General features: G+C 41.4%; 1 protein-coding gene and 1 pseudogene across 2 annotated transcripts in view; both read left to right on the top strand.

Annotated features, from left to right (window-relative positions):
• LOC126295251 (sodium/potassium/calcium exchanger 3) overlaps window positions 1-21566 on the top strand; it is a 564758-nt gene that overhangs the window by 341790 nt on the left and 201402 nt on the right. The window contains exon 1 of one of the 2 annotated variants that reach the window (XM_049987651.1): window positions 19321-19514. The exons of the other annotated variant lie outside the window; for it this stretch is intronic. Within the exon in view, the coding sequence (XP_049843608.1) occupies window positions 19481-19514 (34 nt within the window). The 5' untranslated portion in view covers window positions 19321-19480. Of the gene's footprint in view, window positions 1-19320; window positions 19515-21566 lie in introns of those variants that run through there. 2 annotated transcript variants of the gene reach the window in all.
• Window positions 18677-18794, top strand: LOC126295557 (5S ribosomal RNA; annotated as a pseudogene).

Genomic DNA, 21566 nt, shown 5'->3' with positions numbered 1-21566 from the left:
AACTTCAAAACTTTACGACATCTGTTTCGCTTACACGCTTTGCGTCCAACATTTAACACATTGTCATTGGTAATCAGACGTTTGAAGCTGTATTCTGCACGGGAGTCGGTTCTTCAGAGAAGCGACGGTTTGCTGGCGTGTTCTATATATGTTCGATCCGAATACATATAGAAATCGACCTAGATGCAGTCTCCGTGTCTTCGTTTCGGGGAACATTTCATCACGGAAACGAGACACTCGTAGCGAAGGCTGCAGCGGTTACGAAACTGAGCGCCAGCCGGCGAATGCGAGGCTGGGTTATTTCCCGCAGGCGGTAGCGAGCTAAACGACTCGCCACGGTAGGCGATTAGCGAGGACGTAGACAAAACACACACCTGTGACGGACGGGGCCTAGAGGCGGGAGCTAAAAATAGAAACAGGACAAAACGTGCAGCCCAGTTACCGCACACCGTCTGGGGTTCCGAATCGCCGCGTGGCGCGTGCAGAGTCTGATGTCCTCAGAATGAGAAGGGGGTGGGCGAGAGGGGGGGGGGGGGGATCAGGTGGCGGAGGGGAAGAACCGCGCCTGCGCACACCTGTTGCCCAGCATATGGACGGACGAACACAACTCACAGCTGGCTTTTGTGGCGTCGCTGATTCTGCGTCAGGGGGAAGTCCGCATCGAAAGCTACCTGCATGCACTGCAAACGTCATTCAAGCTCATTGCACTAAACTTTGAAAAAACACAGTACATCCTATTTTCAGCTGCGAAAAGTACAGTTCCTTCAATAAATATAACACATCAACAGAAGTCAGTAGACAGGATAGAGCAAACTAAGTTTTTGGGTGTACATATACAGGGTGGTCCATTGATAGTGACCGGGGCAAACATCTCACGAAATAAGCGTCAAACGAAAAAACTACAAAGAACGAAACTTGTCTAGCCTGAAGGGGGAAACGAGATGCTACTATGGTTGTCTAGCTAGATGGTGCTGCCATAGGTCAATCGGATATCAACTGCTTTTTTTTTTAATCGGACCCCTATTTTTTATTACATACACGTGTAGTACATAAATAAATATGATTGTTTTAGTTGGACCACTTGTTTTGTGATAGATGACTCTGTAATAGTCACAAACGTACAAGTACGTGGTATCACGTCACATTCCGCCAGTGCGGACGGCATTTTCTTCGTGATACATAAAAATGGACCGTTTACCAATTGCGGAAAAGGTCGATATCGTGTTGATGTATGACTGTTGTGATCAAAATTCCCAACGGGCGTGTGCTATGTATGCTGCTCGGTATCCTGGACGACATCATCCAAGTGTCCGGACCGTTCGCCGGATAGTTACGTTAGATAAGGAAACAGGAAGTGTTGAGCCACATGTGAAACGTCAACCACGACCTGCAACAAACAATTTAAAAAAATGCTGTTGATATCCGTTTAATGTATGGCAGCGTAATTTAGCGGGCCAACCATACCGACATCTGGTTTACCCCTTCAAGCTAGACAAGTTTTGTTCTTTCTAATTTTTTCATTTCGTACTTATTTCGTCAGATGTTTTAGTTGGACCACTTTTTTCGCTTTGTGACAGATGGCGCTGTAATAGTCACAAACATATGGCACACAATTTTAGACGAACAGTTGGTACCACGTAGGTTTTTTTAAATTAAAATACATGACGTATGTACGTTTGAACGTTTTATTTCGGTTGTTCCAATGTCATACATGTACCTTTGTAAACTTATCATTTCTCAGAAAGAATGCTGATACATCGTGATTACCTGTAAATACCACATTAATGCAATAAATGCTCAAAATGATGTCCGTCAACGTCAATGCATTTGGCAATACGTGTAACGACATTCCTCTCAACAGCGAGTAGTTCGCCTTCCGTAATGTTCGCACATGCATTCACAATGAGCTGACGCATGTTGTCAGGCGTTGTCGGTGGATCACGATAGCAAATATCCTTCAACTTTCGCCACAGAAAGAAATCTGGGGACGTGAGATCCGGTGAACGTGCGGGCCACGGTATGGTGCTTCGACGACCAATCCACCTGTCATGATATATGCTATTCAATACCGCTTCAACCGCACGCGAGCTATGTGCCGGACATCCATCGTGTTGGAAGTACATCGCCATTCTGTCATGCAGTGAAACATCTTGTGGTAACATCGGTAGAACATTACGTAGGAAATCAGCATACATTGCACAATTTAGGTTGACATCGTCAAAATGAGGGCCAATTATCCTTCCTCCCATAATGCCGAACCATACATTAACCCGCCATGGTCGCTGATGTTCCACTTGTCGCAGCCATCGTGGATTTTCCGTTGCCCAATAGTGCATGTTATGCCGGATTACGTTACCGCTGTTGGTGAATGACGCTTCGTCGCTAAATAGAACGCGTGCAAAAAATCTGTCATCGTCCCGTACTTTCTCTTGTGCCCAGTGGCAGAACTGTACACGACGTTCAAAGTCGTCGCCATGCAATTCCTGGTACTTATAAATATGGTACAGGTGCAATCGATGTTGATGTAGCATTCTCAACAACGACATTTTTGAGATGATTCTCGCGCAATTTGTCTGCTACTGATGTGCGGATTAACCGCGACAGCAGCTGAAACACCTACTTGGGCATCATCATTTGTTGCAGGTCGTGGTTGACGTTTCACATGTGGCTGAACACTTCCTGTTTCCTTACATAACGTAACTATCTGGCGAACGGTCCGGACACTCGGATGATATCGTCCAGGATACCGAGCAGCATACATATCAGACGCCCGTGGGGCATTTTGATCACAATAGCCATACATCAACAAGATATCGACCTTTTCCGCAATTGGTAAACGGTCCATTTTAACACAGGTAATGTATAACGAAGCAAATACCGTCCGCACAGGCGGAATATTAAGTGATAACCACGTACTTATAAGAAACTTCCTGGTAGATTAAAACTGTGTGCCCGACCGAGACACGAACTCATGACCTTTGCCGTTCTCGGGCAAGTGCTCTACCAACTGAGCTACCGAAGCACGACTCACGCCCGGTACTCACAGGTTTACTTCTGCCAGTATCTCGTCTCCTACCTTCCAAACTTTACAGAAGCTCTCCTTATACGTTCTTGACTATTACAGCGCCATCTATCACAAAGCGAAAAAAATGGTCCAACTAAAACATTCATATTTTTTACGTACTACACGAATATGTAATAAAAAATGGGGGTTCCTATTTTAAAAATCCGCGGATGATATCCGTTTGACCTATGGCAGCACCGAGCGAGGTGGCGCAGTGGTTAGACACTGGACTCGCATTCGGGAGGACGATGGTTCAAACTCGCGTCCGGCCATCCTGATGTAGGTTTTCCGAGATTTCCCTAAATCGCTCCAGGCAAATGCCGGGATGGTTCCTTTGAAAGGGCACGGCCGACTTCCTTCCCCGTCCTTCTCTAATCTGGTCTCCTTCCCCAAAAAACAACAACAACAACAACAACAACCTATGGCAGCGCCAACTAGCGGGCCAACCACAGCGCCATCTGGTTTCCCCCTTCAACCTAGACGAGTTTCATTCTTTGTAGTTTTTTCGTTTGACGCTTACTTTGGTCTGGTCACTATCAATGGACCATCCTGTATATGAGAATCTTTGGAAAATTCATACTTTCGATCTTAATTGGAAAATTCAAACTTTCGATCTTCTAAAGTGACTGTGTTCAGCAACTTTGCAATGAGAATGTGCCAATTTTGAGGATATAGAAATTAGAAACGTAACACACTTTTCATGCTTTCGCTCTCTGATGTCAAACGGAATATTTTGGGGTAACTCAACATTTAAACGAAAAGTATTCACTGCTCAAAAGAAAGTGGTTAGAATAATGTGTGAGGTTCATTATCGCACGTCTTGTAGGCATCATTTTAAAAGACTGTGAATTCTTACAACAGCCTCACAGTAAATTTACTCACTAATGAAATTTATTCTCAACTACATGGACCAGTTTAAAAGCAACAGTGACATTCATGATTACAATACCAGAAAAAAGAAAGACTTACATTATCCTTTACTCAACCAAGACTGGCACAGAAAGGGGTAAAATATGCTGCTATAAAAATTTTCGCCAAATTACCAATTGAAATAAAATGTTTGAAAGACATCATTAATACCTTCAAAAATAAATTGAAATCATCTCTCTTTGACAACTCCTTCTATACCATAGATGAATTCTTGAAAAGGAATAAATAGATCTATATATACAGAATATGCATTTTGTGCCATTTAAGGGAATGGGGTAAATAATAGAAATATTAATGTTTAACTCTCTATTGATATATATTTAAAAAATCTTGTTTCATATGTGCATTTCTTGTGCACTTGACACGTTCCTTATCACAACGGCTACTGTACCGTCCGATTGATCAATGGACACGCAACCAACCAACTAACTAACTAACTGAGGGTACTTCAGATTATAGTTATTAGGGTTTCTCCCCGTTCCATTCACGACTGGAGTGAAAGAAGAATCGCTGCTTAAACACCTGTGTGCCCAAAGTAATTAGCGATTGCGTGTCCTTACCTCCCCTAATGGAGCAGCGCCTAGGAATCTGTACTATAGTATTGCCTGATTCACCTCACACTGCTGGTTGTTGAAACTTCTCATTTTAACGCTACGGCATTTGACTTAACGTCATTCGCCATCTCGTTTCCCAGCACAACACTGTTCAATCTTATCATCACTTACCTTTGTACTCTCTCTGTAAGCTCCCCACTAGTGTTTCTGTACGATATTTAGCACAATTCTACCTCCCAGTTATACAAATGTCTATGTTCTACAAAAAGTATGTACTCACAAACTGTAATCCAACTCGTATGCTAACCTTAGACTGAACGGAACCTAATTTGGACTGCAACTGGTCTGAATACAAGTTCTCTTTATATTAAATGTGCAAATGAAGTAAAACAATTATCTGGCCCTAATCAAAATTTCCACTTACCTCGCGTCGTGACAACACGGTTGCAGATTTATCGAAAGCGTAACAGCAAGCAGAGAACGGCTACGCTAGATTTCTGTTTGTTAAATACAATTTCGAAACAATATTCAAGCAGTCGTGTAGCACGTGGTGCAATGTGGCAATGCTTAGCGATTAACCTTCTTTAAACAGTTGGATGAGACCGGCCGCGGTTCTAGGCGCTCAGTCCGGAACCGCGCGACTGCCAGGGTCGCAGGTTCGAATCCTGCCTCGGGCATGGATGTGTGTGATGTCCTTAAATTAGTTAGGTTAAGTAGTTCTAAGTTCTAGGGCACTGATGACCACAGACGTTAAGTGCCATGGTGCTCAGAGCCATTTGAACCATTTTGAAATGGGGTAAGGAGAGTAACTATTCCTATGAAATGATATTCCAAGACAATGAGTTTAGAATGAAGTATGCATTCAAAAAAGACTAGTAAAGTTTTGCGTGATCTTCATACATAACATTTGTCTGCACAGTACTACACTTAACGAAGTGAACAAAGATTTGAAAAGGGGTACAATGTTAACACAGACTTTTTCTATAAAAACTAAACAGTTTAATCAGTTGATATGTAAATGTATGGTTCAGCGAAGCGGGGTGGTCTTTCTCTCTGCTCTGAGCAAGTGAACAAAGTTAACCAGCTGACAACAACCATTCCGACAAACTAACTGCCCATTGTTGCAGTCTTACCTCAAACGTCTTCTCTTCAAAAAATAACATTATTTACACTTCATATTCTTTTTGGCTTTCAATATATCCATCTTCTTCATCCTTACTGTTCTTTACACTAAATCGTTCTTTATCTAACAAATCAACACAGCACTAGTGAATACGTCCCCACCTACCACACTTGAACTAAATATGTGCTGAGGCAAAGACTCACAAGACTAAAAATTAACAGTAACGTAACTCTCTCTCTCTCTTTCTGATGTGCATATCGATAATTTACAAAAATCGGCATGACATGCTCACCTTATTTCTTTTAAGTGTTGTTTGTTCATGATCGGTCCAATCTTGTGACACAGGATACGTTCTTCAAACGCTGTAAATAGGTTTCCTCAGTTTTGTAACAACATATTAAATCACATTCGGTTCAATATATTAAAAATCATTATAGCTGACGTGTGGCAAATAGCTGCCACCCTCATATGTGATTAAGTTACTGTAAAGATTCGAAGAAATACATAACAAATACGGTTAGGCACTTTTGAACTTCACGAAGCCGCCTGAAATATTTCAGTGAATGTACACGATAATGTCGCGTGGTAAAAAAGGCTTCTTCACAGGAAATCGAGAGGTCGTGCGATCGAATTCTGGCGGGATAACGGATTATTCAGTACCCTTTTAGCCTAGCTTTCACCTGTCAGTCATCTGATTCGGCAGGAACGACTTTTGGTTCTGATTCTATGTTAACTTGTAGGTCCCCTTTGCCCAGGCGCATACCCGCGACAGGTTAGGGACTCGTAAGTTGGCGAAGAACTCAAAAATACGTGTGGTTTGTTTAAAACTGCAGTAATTAATGCCCGATAAATAAATATTGTTGCACAGAGACAAACAATATAACTATCTACGTAGATGCGCTATTATTATCAATGTTACGTAAATTCTTTGTTAAACACTGACCTTTTACACTGTTGATTATGATTTGAATAATCATTACCGCAGTGAAAACAAGATTTTCACGAGTCAGCGATTTATTTATAAGCAGGCCTAAGGCTCATATAATTATTTATTATCTTTGCGCTCGTCGTGTAAATTCAGTGAAAGCTTTCCTGCAAGAATATTTGCTCTTCTTGACAGCAAAACTTATTTAAAGCATTTTGTCCTGTTATCTTGAGGGTGAAGCCCGAAAATCATGTGATTAATTATATTTCACGCAATGGCTGCCAACGCGCCATTTCGACAAAAGAATGACAGATGGCCAACGATAAAACTTTAATTCTACCGATAATTTATTAGATTTCCACTAAACTATATTCGCGTGGAGAGAGAGGTATGAAATGAGATTACGAGGATGAATACTTCTATAAATGTGTTCTGAAAGAATCTTACGTACAATTAACAAAATCGTGCGTTCCGAAGCAACCTCGTATAAAAGCGTTTCGCAGGTTCTAGGGCTAATGCCGGAGTAGTCATTTTATTGATCCATGTCTTTATCACACAGTTATATAGAAATGCCATCATATTAAATGCTCATAGTTTATCAATCACTTTCTATGCGCTTGGTGAGGTTAATGAAACATCAGAGTATTGCAGTTTCAAACACAGTTGAGACCAATCTAATATTGTAAACCGAATCTATGGCTTCACTACTTTAGAATGAGTATTCAATGTGGCGCCCCCCAACTCCAAATGGTTCAAATGGCTCTGAGCACTATGGGACTTAACTTATGAGATCATCAGTCCCCTAGAACTTAGAGCTACATAAACCTAACCAACCTAAGGACATCACACACGTCCATGCTCCAGGCGGGATTCGAACCTGCGACCATAGCGGTCGCGCGCTTCCAGACTGTACCGCCTAGAACCGCTCGGCCATAGCGGCCGGCCCCCCAACTCAGTAACGAAATGTGTAACGACGAACCTTTTTTTCTCGTATATGCATCCTCATGCTCTGGTGGATACTGGAAGAAAACCTGATCAATATATACTGAAGCGCCAAAGAAACTGGTTTAGGCAAGCGTAATTAAATGCAGAGGTATGTAAACAGACAGAATACGACGCTGCGGTCGGCAACGCCTATACAAGACAATAAGTGTGTGGTGTAGTTGTTAGACCGGTTACTGCTGCTACAGTGGCTGTTCATCAAGATTTAAGTGAGTTTGAACGTGGTGTTATAGTCGGTGCACGAGTGATGGGACACAGCATATCCGAGGTATCGACGAAGTGGAATTTTTCCCGTACGACCATTTCACGTGTGTACCGTGAATGTCACGAAACCGGTAAGACATACTGCAAGAACAGGATCAACGACGACGGAAGAGAATCGTTCATCGTGGCAGAAATACAAGCCTTCCGAAAACTGGTTCAGATTTCAGTGCTGGGCCATCAACAAGTGTCAGGGTGCGAACCATTCGACAAAACATCATCGATATGGGCTTTCGGTGCTTAAGGCCAACTCGTGTACCCTTGATGGCTGCACGACACAAAGCTTTGTGCCTCACCTGGACCCGTTAACACCGACATTGGACTGTTGATGACTGGAAACATGTTGCCTGGTCGGACGAGTCTCGTTTCAAATTGTATCGAGCTGATCGACGTGTGCTGATATGGAGACAGCCTCACCAATCCATGGACCCTGCATGTCAGCAGGGGACTGCACAGGCTGGTAGTGTCTCTGTGATGGTGTAGGGCGTGTGGACTTGGTGTGATATGGGACCCTTGATACGTCTAGAGACGTAAGCATCCTGTCTGATTACTAGACCTCGGAATTTTAGGTTCTAAAAATCTTAAATTAGGTATCTAAAATAGGTTCAATCGTTTACAAAAATAGGTTATAAAAATCTGAAAATAGGTGGGCAAAATCTGACATTTTACTGTCTACGAAGGTAAATAGATTGACAAAAATCCAAATTATATTATTGTCCATTTCCTGAATTACAGTCACAGTAAATAAATAACACTTTCTCCAGTTTTTCCGTTGAGAAACTGCATCTCTTGTCTGTTAACAGCATCTTATATGTCGAGAATGAGCGTTCCACGTCAACAGACATCACCGGAGCATATTTAAATGATGGTAATATGCGCAATGGTACCGCACTCTCATATTCTGTTGGTTTATCTGGTAAGATGTCAGCAGCCACTGTGGAGAGGATGGTCGGTCCTGTTTTTTTTTTCCAGCTCTGTCTTTAGTTTCTCCGTAAATTTCATACCAACAGATGATGGGTGCGCGCTGATTTCTTCTGTCACCTCTTCTCTAGCAATCGCATTTTCTTGTAGAATTGTTTCTCTGAACAGCTCTATGTTGTTGTTGTTGTTGTTGTGGTCTTCAGCCCTGAGACTGGTTAGATGCAGCTCTCCATGCTACTATATCCTGTGCAAGCTTCTTATCTCCCAGTACCTACTGCAACCTACACCCTTCTGAAGCTGCTTAGTGTATTCATCTCTTGGTCTCCCTTTACAATTTTTACCCTCCACGCTGCCCTCCAGTACTAAATTGGTGATCCCTCGATGTCTCAGAACACGTCCTATCAACCGATCCCTTCTTCTAGTCAAGTTGTACCACAAGCTCCTCTTCTCCCCAATTCTATTCAATACCTCTTCATTAGTCATGTGATCTACCCATCTAATCTTCAACTCTAGAGCTTTAATAATACGGACCAAAAACGGATGAGATTTTCTGTACGCAATGTCGTTGGAAATTGTTCGGTTCTTTAGAAGATCTTTAGCTGAAGTAATGCTTATTGCCTACTGCCACAGTTTAAGAGAAATGTTCTTAATGTCTTGCAAACGCTCGCTATAACATTCCACGACCTCTAGCCACGTTCCAAAGAGAGTATGTGTGGGTTATGGTTAAAGTGGTACGCTGAGAATTTCCTCTCGAAATAACTGGATTCTTGTAGGCGCTTTAATAACAACCTATTTGTTGGTTGAAACTAGTTCATTTACATGTGGAAATTCGAGACGAATTGTCTCAGTTACACGATTCATGGCATGGGCAAAACATGTGATATGGGGCAAGGCTGGCTGAAATACTTTCAACAGTTTAACAACAGCTGCATCAGTCTAGATTACAAGTACTTTATTTTCATCTATACTGCTGGGGAAAAGTAATTTGTGGGCTCTATTCATAAAGTGAGCAACTGTTTCTTGGTTAGTCTTTTTTAGCTCTTTGCTGCAGATCACATAAGGTACAGAGTGAGTATCAGGATCTAACTTTGCAACAATCAAATTAGCCACATATCGGTCTTGTCTGTCAATCGTCTCATCGACAGAGACCTAAGTGTATGAATCGCCTATATCTTCCCTTACCCTGCTCAATGTAATCTCATATAAAGAATCTAAATAGTTTCTATCAGTGTGGCTTCTGATGGAATACTTCGGTGACGGTATTTCTCTAGAACACTTTTGAACTGACTATTTTCAACTGCATGTCTCGAAGCAGGTCAAGATGAAATTGGTTTTTGTTTTTTGATTTTGGTTTAGTCATTAACGTTTGTTTCAAGATTGATTCCTTTTTTAAAATTTGCCTGACGTTTAATCCCTGCAACATGCTGACTTAAATGTGACATCCGTTCTCAACGAACCTAAAAACAAAAAGAAATGAGAAATACACTACTGGCCGTAAAATTGCTACACCACGAAGATGACGTGCTACAGACACGAAATTTAGCCTACACAAAGAAGATGCTGTGATATGCAAATGATTAGGTTTTCAGAGCATTCACACAAGGTTGGCGCCGGTGACGAAACCTACAACGTACTGAGATGAGGACAGTTTCCAACCGATTTCTCGTACACAAACAGCAGTTGACCGGCGTTGCCTGGTGAAACGTTGTTGTGATGCCTCGTGTAAGGAGGAGAAATGCGTACCATCACGTTCCCTACTTTGATAAAGGTCGGATTGTAGCCTATCGCGATTGCGGTTTATCGTATCGCGACATTGCTGCTCACGTTGGTCGAGATCCGATGACTGTTAGCAGAATATGGAATCGGTGGGTTCAGGAGGGTAATACGGAACGCCGTGCTTGTTCCCAACGGCCTCGTATCACTAGCAGTCGAGATGACAGGCATCTTATCCACATGGTTGTAACGGATCGTGCAGTCACGTCTCGATCCCTGAGTCAACAGATGGGGACGTTTGAAAGACAACAACCATCTGCACGAACAGTTCGACGACGTTTGCAGCAGCACGGACCATCAGCTCGGAGACCATGGCTGCGGTTACCCTTGATGCTGCATCACAGACAGGAGCGTCTGCGATGGTGTACTCAACGACGCACGAATGGCAAAACGTCTATTTTTCGGATGAATCGAGTTTCTGTGTACACCTTCATGATGGTCACATCCGTGTTTGGCGACATCGCGGTGAACGCACATTGGAAGCGTGTATTCGTCATCGCCATACTGGCGTATCACCTGGCGTGATGGTATGGGGTGCCATTGGCTACACGTCTCGGTCACCTCTTGTTCGCATTGACGGCACTCTGAGCAGTGGACGTTACATTTTAGCTCTACCCTTCATCCTATCCCTGCGAAACCCTATATTTCGCTACGGTCCTGCCTCGGGCATGGATGTGTGTGATGTCCTTAGGTTAGTTAGGTTTAAGTAGTTCTAAGTTCTAGGGGACTGATGACCACAGATGTTAAGTCCCATAGTGCTCAGAGCCATTTGAACCATTTTCTAGAAGGCTGTGAATTGCTTTGTTTTGCGCCTACTGCTATGTCTCAGAATTTGGCATTACGAATACACAAATCAGTCCTTTGTTTCTGATACTACTTTCCGTTGAAAGTAGTGTGATTATCGGCTATTTTTGTAATAAGCTAACTTGTATAGCTTTTTATACGTAAAGAAAATGACTAAGAGTAGGCCATTAGAGATAACTGTGACAATTGAGAGAAGATGAAAGGAGCTGTGTGGAGCACTTTCTTTAATCGAATATCAACCGATGAAAAACCATGTCATGCTTTGTGTCCACTTTCACCGAACAGTTGGTGCAAATACAGGCAAACTGAATTTTTTGGCATCATGCATGAACTTACACACAAACATTGTCTTCCTCTGGCAGTAATAGGGCAATCAAACCTATTTACAGAGATTTGAAAAAATCCTGAGCTACTAAAGAAGTGTTTGCATGGGAAGACCCAGAATGTGAATGAGTCCTTCAATAATGTTGTGTGGTGCCGTGTGCCTAAATATGTATTTGTTGGCCTTATGACTCTAAAGTTAGCATTGTCTGATGTTGTAATAATTTTTAATGGTGTGAACTATGAAAGCAAGTTAGGGGTAAGAATTGGACAGAAGGCAGCTAAAGGACTGCAGAAACTGGATGAGCTTCGTGTACGTGAAGCAGAGTTAGCTGCTCAGAAGATGACAAAAGAAGCGAGAAAGAAAAGGAGGAGGTAGGTACTGGGCTGTTGTCACACTGAAGAAGACACAGACTGTGGGCTGGGGCAATTCTAGTGGTTAAGAGACGCAGAAATGTAAGTCGGTACAAGAATTTGTAATAAAAAAATTTTAAACTTCAATATTTCTGAACTACACTTTCTGCCATAAATGACCCGTTTTCTAAAAAAGTACTGATGGTAGAGACATGAAATTTTCACTTTATTCCAAGTGTGAGATTCCACACATACGGAACTATAATAATTAAAATATCATGAGTTGTTTTGTTTTTATGTGCATTTGTTTACAAAATTCTATCAAAAAATTGAGTGTTTGAAAAAAAAAACGATAAATGCCCCACAATACAATTTTAGTGATAATTCTTGTTCAGCGTAAATAGAAAGGTGCATTGAATATTTATGTTAAATTGTAAGTTGGTGTCTTAAAACGTTTACAAGATGATGGGTCACAAAATTCGATAATTTAACACTGGCGGCATAGGACATACAACGTCCCCTTAAACACGCTGTTCTTTACAGTGCAGGAAGGCGCTGGAGTCAGATAACAAGGCTCCTACGTGACCTGGCGGCCCATTTGACGGTTTACAGCGAGCGACAAAGCTCTGGGTGGCAGGGCGGGCTGCAACAGCCTGGACTGTGCTGTCGTAGTCTTCACTCACGGTTGGCGTCCAGGCATGCAAACAAACCAGTTATCATTCAATTACTGTCTCCTAAGTAGCCGGGAAGACCAGAAGAGTAGATTTAGTCACACAAATTTTATTCGACTGGATTTTGAACCATTACTAGGAGAGAGGAGAGTAGGATACAATCGAGTGAAATGAAGTTTCAAAGAAGTATGCTAGGGAAGAGGAGGAGAGACAGAGTGAAGAATGAACATTTTAGAAAGGAAATTTGAGTGGAGAAGTTGATTGAAAAAAATTGATAAGAATAGATTAAAATGGTATGGGTATGTGAAGAGGGTGGGATAGGGAAGAATACCAAGATTGAGGGCAAGAGGCGAAGAAGAATACCGAGAAAAAGCTGGATTGATGCAATGAAGTTGAGTTTAAGGAGGGATAACCTGCTACAGAACCAAATTGTGGAAGAAGGATGGTGGAAAGACCGAGTAAAGTGGAAAAGTACCATTGATACCCCAACCGGACCAGATATTGGATAGAGGGCAAACGAAGATGATGATGATGATGATGATGATGATGATGATGATGGATTTGTAAAATTTAGGTACAATCAGGTACTAACCTGAAATTAGGTATTTTTAGGTGCTATAAAGCCAACGTTTTCAATCATAAATTGGCGTAATTCGTATATGTACAACTTTTATTGCCCTTACTTAATGAGGAAAAAAAAAAGGTTTTTACCTAAAATCCGAGGTCTACTCGTTAACAGTACGTTGTTTACATTCATGCAATAGATGTACACTGTTAAAGAAATCTGAAACGTCCTCTTAGAAAAATTATAAATGACTGTGCTTAAACTGACACACAATATTTTTAGCGCAACGCAATCTGACTTTCAAAAATCCCTACAAAAGAATGGCCCTGACTAACAATAACCTATACTTTTCATGAATCACTTACCTCACAAAAATCTTCGTTACTCGAACTACTGCAATACAGCGAGCGCCAATACTGCCAGCTGAATAAAAGATTCAAACTACGGAAGGCACTAACTACTGATATATATATATATATATATATATATATATATATATATATATATAACCTAAACAGCCTACTTACAAATCTAATGGGGAGTTCATTCGCAGCAATAGTCAAACTCATTCAAAGACAGTTATATAGTAGTTGATGAAAAGTCGCGGAGCAAAACAGAAATAATAACTGGTGTTCCCCGAGGAAGTGTGATATTTCCTTTTGCTTTTTATGACGTGAATGGACGATTTACGACAGAACTGAGCAGCCCTCTTACATTGTTTGCGGATGATGCTGTCATTTACCGTCTTGCGAATGTTATCTGATGGTCAAAGGCAGTAGCAAAATGATTCAGATAAGATATCTGTGTGCTGCGAGAAGTAGCAGTTGAAAAGTGTGAAACCATCCACGTGAACACTAAAAGTAACCCGCTAGATTTCAGTTACACGAATACATAGGCTGTGTATTCAATTCAATACTTAATAGCTTACATTACTACGACCACTGCGGTGTCTGTGCAATTTCCAGGGGCGCCAAATTCTCCTATTCTTTGGTCTATCGAAGTTTAGGGGGGCAAAATTTTCGAAAATATTTTTTCTCAGTTTTCGATCAGTTAGTTACCGCTGATAAAAACTTTTTAATATATCGAGAGAAAAAAATTTTTAATGACAAATTTTTTTCTCATTTTTTAGACCGGACAACGATAATGTTGTTTGCAAACATCATTCAAGCTGAATTGTAGCACATCAAAGCACTCAGATAAAATCGCCTCATTCAATTTACACTAAAGGCAAATAACAGTGTAGTTAAGTGTTAGTTCGGTGTTTGTTCTGTGCGTTCGTTCAACTAACTCGTAATGACTAGAATTTTCCCTGATTTGACCGAATTTCGTACGGTAAATTTGTTCGAGGTTTGCAGCGATAGTGATTCAGCTATTGAATGGGCTTTCGGTCATGGTTTGCTGAAACGTGAGAGATTCTGTGAAGATGGACAATAATCGGTAAAAAAATCTGAGATTTCATGGGTGTCCCCCTAAACTCGATTAAGTGCCGGTTTTTGAGCACATTCTAAGCGGATTTCTGAATGAACCATAAGTTGATTTTTGAATGTCTGGGTAGTGTATATGTCGTCTCTGCCAGGGGAATCCCCGTCGCATTTAGAAATAGAAAACTTTCCCGCAGACAAAAGGGGACGGGGTTGCACGAGCTGAGCCGAATAAACCCGAACGAGGGGATCCCAATCGCGGTTCGTTTATGTGGTTCATTGGGTGTGAAGCCCATAGATTCAGGCTACCAGAGTGCAAATAAACGACTAAGAGGAATAACAGGTAAGCAAGATTACATATTATCTTCTCGGTGTGTCAGAGAATGAAATTCCCGATAGATCGATACACTGCTAAGGACTATTTGTGCAGTCCCCGGTTACCAGTCGCTTGACTTACATATTCTCGGTATACCTTGGAAAACGCATTGTACGAACACACAATAATGTCTAACAGAATAGACGCTGGATAACTGAACAGGTGATTCTGGCAGTGTTATTGAAATTAAACAGAGAATAAGTTTTGACAATGGCAGGGATGGCCATACAATTAGTGATGACAATACTGTTTGTTAGAAAGAGGAAGGGGTAGAAACAGGGACGTCACACAAATTATGTGGAAGAATATGACGATTCCAAATTTACTTAAACCTTTCGCCCTACTACTTTTTGATCCCATGCTTGAGAAACTGGAGTGTACGAATGAAATGTGAAACTATTTCCTCGCATAAAACTTTTTGCATGTAGTAGGCCTAAAATGCATCTGAAGCAATTACTTAGTGAATTACATTCTGTCGTGTTATTTGTGTAAATGAGGTGCATAAAAATGATCATTTGTGCCAAGACAGCCTCGCTTATGTGGCGTGTGTTACAACTGCTGCAACATTATAAAAGCCTATTTCATCTAGTAGACACTGACAAAACAGACATAATGAAATCGAGAAACGATACCAAGCTTGGGCACTATTCGTATTAATAGCTTTTTAAGTATTAGAAAACGAAATTTTAATTTTTCATGCAGCATGACTTTTGACCAACTTTGATGAGGTAACAGAGTCTTTCGCAGAAAGGAAAGCACGACATCTGTAGCAAGAGTAGAGAGAGAAAAAAAAAAGGCTGGGACCTAAGAACTGAAAAAACTGCCTTGCTTGTCTCTTAGCTTTACTGGTTTTATGCTTCCTACACTTAATTTTATATCTTAGTAAAGAGAAAGTTATTACCTAATAGGCAATAAAGACTGAAAATTTTCTGAACAGTACTTATTTTCCCGGTCACAAATAATCCACTCCAATATTAACTGTGACTTTTTTTAAGAGGGCTAGGATGTCATGAGAGACACCACAGGACATTTTAATTCCACTGTTCTAGATAAAGGTTTGATGGCTTCCATTACAAAATATAAAAGTTTGAATTCCACACAGTGAAATACAGTGACGTGAGATAGAAGAATGCTGTGTAATGAGGTGTGACACTACACTTTGGCACACTTAAGACCAAATAACATGACTTACATTTCTTCGAGCATAAACGTTTTGCATATCAAACTCTTAAAAAAGATGTCCGCTACAAGATGGACATTTTTTTTTTAAATCGATTTTTTTCAGTTTTTGACATCCTGGGAGTAGACAACATTCCATTGGAACTACTGCCGGCTTTGGGAGAGCCAGTCCTGACAAAACTCTACCATCTGGCCAGCAAGATGTATGAGACAGGCGAAATACCCTCAGACTTCAAAAAGAATATAGTAATTCCAATCCCAAAAAAAGCAGGTGTTGACAGATGTGAAAATTACCGAACTGTCAGCATAATTAGTCATGGCTGCAAAACACTAACAGGAATTCTTTACAGACGAATGGAAAAACTGGTACGCGCCGGCCTCGGGGAAGATCATTTCGGATTCTGTAGAAATGTTGGAAGACGTGAGGCAATACTAACCCTACGACTTATCTTAAAAGATAGATTAAGGAAAGTCAAAGGTACCTTTCTGGAATTTATAGACTTAGAGAAACCTTTTGACAGTGTTGACTGGAATAGTCTCTTTCAGATTCTGAAGGTGGCAGGGCTCAAATACAGGGAGCGAAAGGCTATTTACAACTTTTACAGAAACGAGATGGCAGTTATAAGAGTCGAGGGGCATGAAAGGGAAGCAGTGGCTGAGAAAGGAATGAGACAGGGTAGTAGCCTATCCCCCAATGTTATTCAATCTGTACATTGAGCAACCAGTAAAGGAAACAAAAGAAAAATTTCCAGTAGGAATTAAAATCCATGGAGAAGAAATAAAAAGTTTGAGGTTTGCCCTCGACATTGTAATTCTGTCAGAGACGGCAAAGGACCTGGAAGAGCAGCTGAGCGGAACGGCCAGTGTCTTGAAAGGAGGATATAAGATGAACATCAACAAAACCAAAACGAGGATAATGGAAAAGTGGTGCTACAGAAGAACGGCGAAGATTAGATGGGTAGATCACGTAACTAATGAGGAGGAAGAGGAATTTGTGGCACAACTTGACTAGAAGAAGGGATCGGTTGGTAGGACATGTTCTGAGGCATCAAGGAATCACCAATTTAGCATTGGAGGGCAGTGTGTAGAGTAAAAATCGTAGAGGGAGACCAAGAGATGAATATATTAAGCAGATTCAGAAGGATGTAGGTTGCAGTAGGTACTGGGAGATGAAGAAGCTTGCGCAGGATAGAGTAGCATGGAGAGCTGCATCAAACCAGTCTCAGGACTGAAGACCACAACAGCAACAACAATATATTTAATTTTGTCTTGGTAAACAGAAAGTTACTAGCTAATAGGCAATAAAGAGTGAAAATTTTCTGACGAGTACTTATTCTCCTGATCACAAATAATCCCACCCAGTATTAATTGTGAGTTTTTTTAAAGCAGGGTAGGTTGTGACACTGCCCAATTGGGAACAGGAGGGTGTAATGGTACTTGAATTACGTAACCATTACGGCAGCTCACCTGAACCTCTCGATACCAACAATATTCTTCTGTGTTTCTGTAAAGTAGTTGACATATTTCTGAGGCAACATTCAGATTTGATTTCATTAATGTAGAGGTACTTTGATACAGCGATATGTTTTATTGCAATGATATTATTCTTACGTGTGTTCTTTCTTTTGCCACTATGATCTTTGACGTACTTGTAACTCCGATTTTTGGGCGCGTAAGCGATTGTTGGTTGTTAGAGAGTCGGTCCTTGAAAAGGTAAAGTCTTGGACGTCATGTTGGAAAGACACACATTGTAGTCAACTTATAAAATGTGAACTTTAACAGTGAGGAAGATGTCTTCAAGTATGTTTTGTATTGTGAAGTGACGTTCTGTGTGTTACGTGATATTGCAACAAAAGCAATAAAATGGAAGTGTAACTTAAATTCGGAGTGCTGATTATTTTTTTTATATCACCATTGTGCTAACTTTCAAAAGTTTAATGTTCAAGAGTGGTTTGTGAAACACACTATAAAACTTTTGAGTATAGCAGAATAAAACCTGGGCCTCATTGCATCCGAACTCGGAATCATCTCCACCTAGATTTTCGACGATTGTGCCATGATTTTACGAGACCAGCGTGGGAAACACGAAAAGATGAGTGCCTAGTTTATTCATTATTGCATGAAATGACTTTATTAACTGTGCTCTAATGACTTTGTTGTTGCCCGAAAATGCTGTATTTAGCAGCGTGAGCAACACCACACTCATTATTAAATTTTGACCTTTGGGACTAGTGGATATTTTAATTTCCTCTGTCTTAAATATAGGTTTGATGGCTTCCATTACAAAATACGCAAGTTTGAATTCCACACAGCGAAATACAATGAAGTGCGATAGAGGAATGCTATGTAAAGAGGCGTGTCACCGCTTATTGGCCTTTGTCACCCTTACGACTAAATATGTCTTACGTTTCCTAGAACATATAATTTTTGCAGCCAACAGCCTTTCCGCTGTGGTAACACCGGTTCCCGTCAGATCACCGAAGTTAAGCGCTGTCGGGCTGGGCTAGCGCTTGGATGGGTGACCATGCGGTCTGCCGAGCGCTGTTGGCGAGCGGGGTGCACTCAGCCCTTGTCAGACAAACTGAGGAGATACTTGACTGAGAAGTAGCGGCTCCGGTCACTTAAACTGATAATGACTGGGAGGGTGGTGTGCTGACCATATCCGCAGCTTGTGTACTGAGGACGACACGGCGATCGGTCGGTACCTTTGGTCCTTCATGGTCTGTGCGGGAGGAGTTTAGTTTTTTTTTATATACGTTTTGCATATCAAACTCTTCAGTAAAATATCCGCTACAAAATGAATATATTTTGGAGAAATCGATTTCTTTTAAAGTTTTTGACGTCCTGTCTCAAACGCTCGAGGGGCGAGGGCGGGGAGGGGGGTGGGGTGCCACTATCAAGTTTTTGCCCCGATTCGGAAGCGTTGTAGATTCGGGGATGATTACTGCATAGAAATGCTAGCTGGAGCAGTTGAGAGCTAGTTCAGTTGGCCGCGCATGCTCTGGTCGAGTGGTGGGGGTACCGGGAGTGGGTCACGTGGCGGAGGGGAAGAACCGCTTCTCCGCGGACACCTGTTGCGCCTCTGTGCAGGGCAGTCGGTGGCTAGGCGAGGCGCCAGGTGGGCGTGTGTGCCGGGCGCAGGAAGGAGTGTAGCGATTCGCTAGCGGGGGTCACTGACTCCTAAAGGCCGACGGAATGGGTGCGTCCTGCATTGCGGCTGGGCTGCGGTGACGGCGATGGAGGCGCCAAACGGCACGCTGCCGGGGTCTGGTGAGTACGTTGCATCGCGGCGGATTCTCTGTCCTTTCGTCGCTTCTTCCGTAGTGTCGCCAGACCCAAAAACCTTAAAAGACCGAACTCGGCGTTAAACTTACCTACAGACATTTGCATGTTTTCAGTCTGTTATCAATAATGAACTGCAGTCATTTTTTGCGAGACAGCCGTTAAAGAGATTTTTGGACAACATGGTTGTGGAGAGAAGCAGCGATTAGTATGATTAATCAATAATTCAAGAACATTCTTAATCGCATTTATTATTGATATAATACCGCCTACCGGTTTCAACCCGACGTAGGGGTCATCTTCTGTGAAATTATAGATATCTGTCACAAAGGCTCTATTATACAACAGCTAAAATTACGTAAATTTAAAATATGTTACCCATTGGTCTACTGCTGGTGGTGTCACTCCTGTCTACATAACGGCAGGAAACTGTGCGAGACTAACCCTTCGTATGGGCTTAAACAGCGTGCTGAGATCACGTGAATAGACGACAACACCCCCAGCGGTGATCAACAGTATTTAATGCATTTTTTTATACAAAATTACTAGTCGCCTTGGTTTAACAGAAATTTAAGTGACAGTAAATAACAGAAAACGGAACCATTCCATTTAAAACGAGTTACAATTATAGTGTTAAATTTAAAATAACAAATGTTCCGTAGTCAACTAGTAAAATTCGTAAAACTGTATAACATTATGTCATAATATAAAGTAAAACAATCTGTGACACACAGAAAGTGGTGTCGTCTTGTATTACAATGTACATGGCGGTATTATAACAATAGTTAATGCGATTAAGAGTGATCTTGAATTATTGAGTCGTTAAAGAGCTTATACAGAATGATTCACGAATATATGCAAATATTTTCGTATGTTATTCTTGTAGTAAAACTAGACAAAAAAGTTCGTAAATGTTACGGAGTTCTACATCTACATCTGCATCTACATGGATACTCTGCAAATCACATTTAAATACCTGGCAGAGGGTTCATCGAACCACCTTCACAATTCTCTATTATTCCAATCTTGTACAGCGCGCGGAAAGAATGAACACCTATATCTTTCTGTACGGGCTCTGATTTCCCTTATTTTATAGTGGTGGTCGTTACTCCCTATGTAGGTTGGTGTCAACAAAATATTTTCGCATTCGGACGAGAAAGTTAGTGACTAGAATTTCGTGAGAAGATTCAGTCGCAACGAAAAACGCCTTTCTTTTAATGATTTCCAGCCCAAATCCTGTATCATTTCTGTGACACTCTCTCACATATTTCTCGATAATACAAAACGTGCTGCCTTTCTTTGAACTTTTTCGATGTACTCCGTCAGTCCTATCTGGTAAGGATCCCACACCGTGCAACAGTATTCTAAAAGAGGACGGACAAGCGTAGTGTAGGCAGTCTCCTTAGTAGGTCTGTTACATTTTCTAACTGCCCTGCCAATAAAACGCGGTCTTTGGTTAGCCTTCCCCACAACGTTTCTACGCGCTTCCGTCTGGAACCGCGCGACCGCTACGGTCGCAGGTTCGAATCCTGCCTCGGGCATGGACGTGTGTGATGTCCTTAGGTTAGTTAGGTTTAAGTAGTTCTAAGTTCTAGGGGACTGATGACCTCAGATGTTGAGTCCCATAGTGCTCAGAGCCATTTGAACCACAACGTTTTCTATGTCTTCCTTCCAATTTTGTTCGTAATTGTAATACCTAGGTATTTAGTTGAATTCACGGCTTTTAGATTTTACTGGTTTATCGTGTAACCGAAATTTATCGAGTTTCTTTTATCACTCATGTGGGTAACCTCACACTTTTCGTTATGTAGGGTCAACTGCCACTTTTCGCACCATTCAGATATTTTTTTCTAAATCGTTTTGCAGTTTCTTTTTGATCTTCTGATGATTTTATTAGTCGATAAACGTCATCTGCAAACAACCGAAGAAGGCTGCTCAAATTGTCTCCCAAATCGTTTATATAAATAAGGAACAGCAAAGGGCCTGTAACACTACCTTGGGGAACGCCAGAAATCACTTCTGTTTTACTCGACGACTTTC

This window comes from Schistocerca gregaria, chromosome 11 (assembly GCF_023897955.1).
Source record: "Schistocerca gregaria isolate iqSchGreg1 chromosome 11, iqSchGreg1.2, whole genome shotgun sequence".
Taxonomy (NCBI): domain Eukaryota; kingdom Metazoa; phylum Arthropoda; class Insecta; order Orthoptera; family Acrididae; genus Schistocerca; species Schistocerca gregaria.
This window is presented reverse-complemented; position numbering and strand designations above follow the sequence as displayed.